General features: G+C 39.7%; 1 protein-coding gene across 1 annotated transcript; it reads left to right on the top strand.

Annotated features, from left to right (window-relative positions):
* Nucleotides 1-8: 8 nt before the first annotated feature.
* CCDC85A (coiled-coil domain containing 85A) lies at nucleotides 9-3,811 on the top strand (the record flags this gene model as incomplete). Its single annotated transcript, XM_010079294.1, has 2 exons — nucleotides 9-176; nucleotides 2,852-3,811. Coding segments are annotated over 2 exons (1,128 nt in total), but the record flags the coding sequence as incomplete, so codon positions are not given.
* Nucleotides 3,812-7,650: the final 3,839 nt, after the last annotated feature.

Genomic DNA, 7,650 nt, shown 5'->3' with positions numbered 1-7,650 from the left:
AGGACTTGTCCAAGGTGTCGGACGAGGAGCTGCTCAAGTGGAGCAAGGAGGAGCTGATCCGCAGCCTCCGCCGCGCCGAGGCCGAGAAGATGAGCGCGATGCTGGACCACAGCAACCTCATCCGAGAGGTGAACCGCCGCCTCCAGCTCCACCTCGGCGAGATCCGCGGCTTGAAGGTAGCGGGATGGGCAGGGTGGGACCGCTGAAGTTTCTGCCGTGTCTTCGCTGCACCCGTCTGTCCCGCCGGGAGCGATCTCATCAGGTGGATGGTCTGGGAGGAGCCGTTACCACGAATCGCGTGAAAAGTGAACAAGGACTGGAGTGAATAGCGTTTGATCCCGCTTAAAAATCGAGTGTCCGGTTCAGAGAGGACCAACTATTTGGCAGGCTGTGGAGCACAGCTGTTGTATGCTTTGGGTTGATGAAAACGCTTAAGTCTCGTTGCTTTTTTATCGGACTTAATCGGTTTTTAGTAAGGTTAAATGGTCCTTTATGAAATGCACGTGAAAGAATAGTGTGCAGAGCTGCAGACATTAAAAAGGTTTTGCGTAGCTTATGCTGTTTTTTGTCACTATTTTAAGATGATTTACTAACCTGGCAGGCAGTCTGGTAGGCTGCTGGAGAGAGCTGGTCATTTCCAGGATGCAGCAGAGTGTATGGCAGGTGATGGCAAACCCTTGGGCTTGCTTTCAGGATGATCAGAACCAATCCCTAGTTTGTTGTCTGAAAAAGACATCTGATAATGCATTTCTGATCAAACCATTTTCGACTGTGTGCTTCTGCAGACTACAGAGAGAGGCAGACCAAGTCTGTAATGACTTAGCCTTCTTAATTTAACTCTTTTGTTACATGAGAAACAAAGTCCCTAATGTTTTGTTCCCAATTGTGAGGATTGGAAAGATAGTTTGACTATTTACAGATAATTACCCTAATGTAGTACATACATGTGTATTACAGACCTAGAAAGTTATCTTAAAGTGGCATGACTAAGACATTTTTTGTCTTGTTGCTTTGAGAAATGGCATTGTTTTTAGGAAATTCCTTCAGTGAGGTGAGGTTGGAGGGAAGAAGAAGAGAGACTGAGATGCAGTGTGGACTTTTGAGTTATCGCATGAGATTACATTAGATGAGAGTTCTTGACTTGTAGTATGGCTTTGAACTACTAAGTTATTGAGAAAGTGTGTTTGATAATAGTGTAGCATAAAATAAATAGCATGTGGGGGAAGGCTGTTCCTGTGTCCCAAGTTTTCCTGTTCTGCAAAGTATGAGTATGCGTGTGTCCTCTTCCTCTTTTTGACAATATAGGGTGTTTGGAGGTAAAAAAAGACCCATCAATGATAGTACTCGAGTAAAAAGAAAGCTTACATTCTAAATGTAAGTTAAATTACAACAATAGTATCTTTCTCCCAGTTACGTCCAAAGGTGTTGTGACATCATATGGATTTATGCATCACCCAGCTAAGTAACAGAACACACCAGGATGTGTAGGAAGGAGTGACAAATTCCTCTCTCAATTCTGAACTCCTTAGATGATGTTTAACTTCCACCTTTTGTTCAGATGCCTCAGCTGTAACTTTTAGAAAGAATTTGGGAGAATGTGGTTTTGAGCTCTGTGTTGGTGTCTGGACATCTGCCTCTTTTGTCCTGGGTGAAACAACTGGTCCCCGTGAATAACAATGACCAGCTGCACCTGTTTTTGGTGGATGGGTGCCTCCTGCTGATGAATTGTTGGCCTCCACAACTTTTATATTCAACCGTGGGGTCACTTTAGGTATCTCTCACCAGCGCAGATTTTTAAGGATACCTTGTAGCCTCATTGAGATTTTTCTTTTGCCAAATATGGAATGAAATTGGTTAACTTCAAAGTTATTTTGAGACAAAGATCAGACAAACACATGCTTGCATACAAATCCAGTGGAGTTACAAAAGCCTCCTTTTCTTCAGAAACAGTGCTAAAATGTGCATAAGGCTAAGTCTTTAACAGTTGTGGCTAATCTCTACTTCTAATATCATACATAAGAAAGAATTAATATTTAGATGGGAGAAAGATAAATATGGTCACAAGCCAGTTGGGTGAAACTAGGAGGATAAAATATTGAAAATGTTTTCTTTGGCTTATTATTCTGCTATAGTAATAGCTTGAACATTTGTGCTTCAGAGCATATGCCTCAGACTGTTCCTCGCTTCGAGAAGGATATGGAATCATATGCTTAGATTTTTCACTCCTAACAAAATTATTAAAGCGGATTATTTAATTTCAGAGTGGTTGAAGCAATTCTGATTAAGTGATGACTGACAAGGTTCTTTTATGCAAATCCGAAACAAAATCAAACAAACCCCAAATATTTTAAATCTCTAAAAGGTTCATTTTTATATGTGAATGTGAATGTGCTTTAGGGAATAGAGAGTATAAATTTTAATTATTTAAGTGAGATTTCTGACGTACCTTGCAGTTTTATTCAGCAGTGACTCTCAGATGAATATTTCTCAGGGGAGTGAGATCATCATGAAAGAGCTTATGATCTTTGCCCGGTTTGGGAGCTAAATTATTCTGATACTTAGCATGAAAATTAATTAAGCACCTGAAACTTTTAATGCTGTATCAGAAGTTAGTCTTTGAACCCTTCAAGATTAGCTCCATGTTATAGTCACTTTTTACTGGGCAGCAGCTTTCCTTGTTTGAAGCATGATGCTATTATAATATGCTAGATCTACAGACAATTATTTGTGCCTCACTTGAGTGCTTAGGTGATGGGCTTATAGCAGTGCTGTTCACTGGCTTGTATAATGGTAATGGTATAATGTTAATTCTTTTAGACACTTCTCTCTCATTATTATCTTTCTTTTAAAGGATATCAACCAGAAGCTGCAAGAAGATAACCAAGAACTGAGAGACCTTTGCTGCTTTCTGGATGATGACAGGCAGAAAGGCAAGAAGGTGTCCCGTGAATGGCAGAGACTGGGCAGGTACAGCGCTAGCGTTATGCACAAAGAGGTTGCCTTATATTTGCAGAAGCTGAAAGAGCTGGAAGTGAGACAAGAAGAAGTGGTTAAGGAAAACCTGGAGCTGAAAGAGTTGTGTGTGTTGCTGGATGAGGAGAAAAGTGGTGGAGCCGGCAGCCGGAGCTCTATCGACAGCCAAATCAGCCTGTGCCAGTTAACCACAACAAGTACTTACGTAAGAGATGTCGGTGATGGGAGCAGTACTTCTAGCACAGGAAGTACAGACAGTCCAGACCATCACAAACATCATCCAAGTACTAGTCCAGAACACCTTCAAAAAACTCGGGGTGAAGGAAGCCCTGAGCATCAGAAACACAGGAGTATCAGCCCAGAGCACCTCCAGAAGCCTAGGAGTTCTGGCAGTCCTGATCATCACCTGAAAGGGCCAAGTCCAGAACATCACAAAACCATTATCAAAGCTTCTGAACAACAAAAGCACAGCAGCAGCAGCCCAGAAACTCTCCCAAAGCATGTTTTGAGTAGTAGCCCTGAACACTTTCAAAAGCAGAGGCCTGGTAGTAGCCCTGAGCATCAAAAGCACAGCAGTGGCAGCCCAGATCATTTTCAAAAGCACACGCCAAGTGGAAGTACAGAACATCTCCACAAAGTGAGGGGTACGAGCCCTGAGCATCTCAAACAACATTATGGAGGCAGCCCAGAGCATCTCAAACATCTCAGTGGAGGCAGCAGAGAAGGTACCCTCAGGAGACAAGTAACAGATGACCTGTCCCCTCACCACAGAAGTATATACAATGGAATGAATGGTGGGTCAATATGTTTAGTGAAAACTCGCCTTGAAAATTACTAAGGTAGTTTCAGTGCTGTTTCAACTATTTCTGGAAAAGGAATATTGTTTTGTGTGAAATGAAAGGTAACAAGTCTGGTGTTAGCATTATTCCTTTAGCAATTGGTGTATGCCTGTTTTTCCATCCAGCAGGTGTTGGGTGGATTAAAAAAGTAGAGGAAAAGTACATCTTGAGTGTTGGTGTAAGGTATCAGGAGGCAACTCTTGGCCTTGATCCTGCTCTGTGGTTGGTAGATGTAAACTGCTTGTCCCTGGGTAGATTTCTGAGATTTCTGTTTACATCAGAGAGGAATTGGTATGTGTTTCTTGTCCTGCCTATATTTGAGTCAGCAGAACAGAGGTGAGTGTCTCCAATTTCATTTCCACCTTCCTAACCTACCCTGTCTGTAGCTTTAAAGATTTTAAAATTTCCTGTTTATTGATGGAAGGCTTCTTATATCCTTTCCCACAAACTGTGGAAAAGACCCCAGATGAAGAGCTATGCTCAATATAAATGAATCTGATGGCTCCTAAAACTTTTCAAAGTCTTGAGTTTGCATGTGTTTAATTTATGACAAGTTAAAAATTAAGGAAGAACCTTAAGAGGGTATTTTTTTGTGGTGTTATTGCTGCATTTTAGAAAGATACCCAGTAAACATGCCTAGCTTTTAAGAGCTGCGTATCCTCACTGATTGAAATTAATTACTCTTTTATTAAGATAGTAACAATTTAAGTATTTCATTATTTTGAAAGAAAGTGGTTACAATATTGAAATCAATGAAAGTTAAAAACAAAGTTCAAACATCCTACTATGCTGTAGAAATAACTTGTAGACTTAGCAGAATTTCTAAACTCTGCTCCATTTTGTTTCTTCTATGTGCTTTGAAATATTTTCCCAAAGGAAATTAGTGTCGTAGTTGAAAACCCATTTCTCACACCTTTACACTTGGATTTGAAGTCAAGCTCTGAAGAAGGTGAGGATTTTGCCTTAGTAAATTGTCTTGGATGGAGTTCATGTATCTCCATTTTATAAGCAGCTGTGAGAAGTTGTGTTGACATTGGTGGAACTGACTCCTTGTTGTTGGATCTGCTTGTGAGATGGAGGAGACTGAGCTCTGTGCTGGGTGCCATCCTCATCTTTTATCGCACTGTTCTCTCACATTGGGCCATTTACCTATCGTGATTAATTTACAGAATGCCTTCAGTTAAGATAATCTGCTCTATAGGGGTAAATCCAGATTACTGTCAGTGAAATGCGTATGCTTGACAGGGCTGACGAACCCCCAAGTGGTAAGTGTAGACACTTCTCCTTTTAATAATTTTAAAAATGATTAATAAGATGAGTCTATGACAGCTGTGTAAAGATGCGTAATACATATCTATGTTATAAAAGCTGGTCTTGCAAAGCTTCCATTAAATACTGTTATTTCTTTCTCCATTTAGTTCTTTCTGTTTAAAATTGACTTGGCTGTAAGTAGTGTGAAGTATGGAACCAGACTTCCTTGTTTACTTGCACTCATGATGTTCAGCAGTCCAGTCACTGGTTACGTAGAAAGTTGATCTAAGGTTTTAAGTATGTATTTTTAAAACTCCTTCACAGACAAAGATATAGTTTTTTTTCTCCCAACACGGTGGACTTTCTGATACTTTTTTTTTTGTCCAAATAGTCTTGTTAAGAACCTGGACATATTATTAACAGTGCAATGAAAGCAGTTGTTACTTTAAACCTGAGTTGACTGGCATCCTTTTTGCAGAGTATTTCAACTATCTACAGTTTGGACTCAGGCCACAAGGTGCTGGAGAGGGCAGCTGCTGATTTAGGAGTCTGTTCATTGACTTTAATCAGAGCTTTGCCCGTCCTACACTTTATATAATTTTTGCAGAGGACTTCTCTCACCAGAAAGTTGTCAAACCTCTCTTTTTTCATATTTATATAATTTGATGCAAGCATGCGGTTTAGTTTTGACACTCGTCTGACGCTGGTCAGTGGTGAAACTCTTGTCAGCTTTGCTCTGAGGAAGAGGCCTTAAACTTCAGGAAAATACTTGATCTTCACAGCAAGGCTGAAATTGTTTTGGTTTTTTTGTGTTTTAATTTTGTCAGCTACTGTAAAGTTGTGGAGAAGAACAGCTGATATGGAAGTGGTAAAAATGCTGACCGTTATCACTTATTATTGTTAATGTGTAAATCTTAATTTGCATGTTCTGTGTATATCTGCAGACAGGAGCCTGCCAATCGAGTATAGATGGGGCACTGTGCACTGAGCTGTGATGAAAATCCTGATCTTTTGCTTCTGTTGTAAGGAATGGTGAAATTGTGAAAACATGAGTTAGAAAGTGGCGTGGAAACCTGGCCCTAAACTCTGATAAGCAATATAAAAGGATGCTATTTTTGATTCTTATCCTTGAGTCGTGTAGTAAGTATACTATATCATGTTGGTGGAACCTAGTTTGTTTTAAAATGTGGAGGATATCTAGCTAGTAGATATCACATTGGTGTGATTATTTTGCATGGCACTTCTTCTCATCTTGTTGCAGTACTTGTGGCCTGTCATTTGAGCAGCAAGAGTGCAGTGTTTGTGATACTAAATGATGAATAGCAGAGACTAACATCTTTTGACTTCTTTTTAAATAAAGGAATAAAATAATATATTTTAACTATGTAATCATAACTTACTGGATGCAGTACAGGCCTGTCCTGTCTTCCTTGGTCTTGACTCTGAATCTGGTCTGAGGGGAGAAGGTATTCCTCTGCGTGTCAAACCTCATGCTAAAAAGTACTGTACTGTTACCTGCAGTTGCTGTTCCTAATTGGAAAGCATGTTTGTGAACAGCCTAGCCATTCCTGTTGAAATGAGGGCTTCCGTATGCTTCTAACAGCTCCTGTTTACAGGGAGTTCTGGTCTTGTCAGTGCTTGCGTGACCATGGGGAAGCAATTTATTCAGTGGCATACAGTTACCTATACCAGAACTTTGTATGGAAAGGCATGGGGAATGGTGTTAGACTCTGTATTTGCAGGTTTCTGACGAACTCTTAAGCTAAAGTTAACGCAGTTGCAATATAATATTACAATGCTATCAGAAATATGATGTGTATCTGTAGTCTGCTTTACTATATATTACATATGATTATATGCATTAATCATTTGGGCTTCATGCATATTTTAAGCTGCCATGAGGTGTGCGGGAAGTTAGTCTGAAGCTGTCTTTGGTCCATAGGCACAGCTGAAGGAGTAAAGGATGAGGTGGCAACATTGCCTTTCATAATTCTTCTAATTTCTATGCTCAAAAGGTTTGATCTTGGTATTTTTTCTTGTATGACATGTTAGCTTTCATTTATAAGATTTATAAAGCTTTAAAAAAATTGCTTCAGGGTTCTCTTACACATTTTTCTGAAATGGGTATCCTCAACCTTTGGAGTGACAGAAAATGGAATGTGAGAGCTAAATTTGGCTTGATGTTTGTTAATTGAAAACATATGTATTTCATTTTAGAGGCTCTAACCAAATAAAACATGATAACAATCTTTTGCTGGGATCACACCTAAACATTCTGGGTAATAAGCACGAGCGTATTTGGGATAGAAAGATTGCTGAAATTAGAAGAGAAAATACCAGCGGTAAAAACGTTTTAAAGAGAACATTTTTGCAACCTAGAATAATACATGACAGTTTAACTGTGACACAAATCTGTGGGGTATAAGTGCCTTTATATAAATGAATGTGTTTCCAGCATTTGCAAGCCAAGTGGTGTAATTTATTGTAAACTTTCTATTTTAAGAAGTCCTTTGTTTTACTCTGGGCTTTGACTTTCGTGTGAAAGCCAATACTTTCTGAAAGTATCAGAAGGCTTTCGTGTGTGCTT

The sequence above is a fragment of the Pterocles gutturalis genome, unplaced genomic scaffold (genome assembly GCF_000699245.1).
Source record: "Pterocles gutturalis isolate BGI_N339 unplaced genomic scaffold, ASM69924v1 scaffold47743, whole genome shotgun sequence".
Taxonomy (NCBI): domain Eukaryota; kingdom Metazoa; phylum Chordata; class Aves; order Pterocliformes; family Pteroclidae; genus Pterocles; species Pterocles gutturalis.
This window is presented reverse-complemented; position numbering and strand designations above follow the sequence as displayed.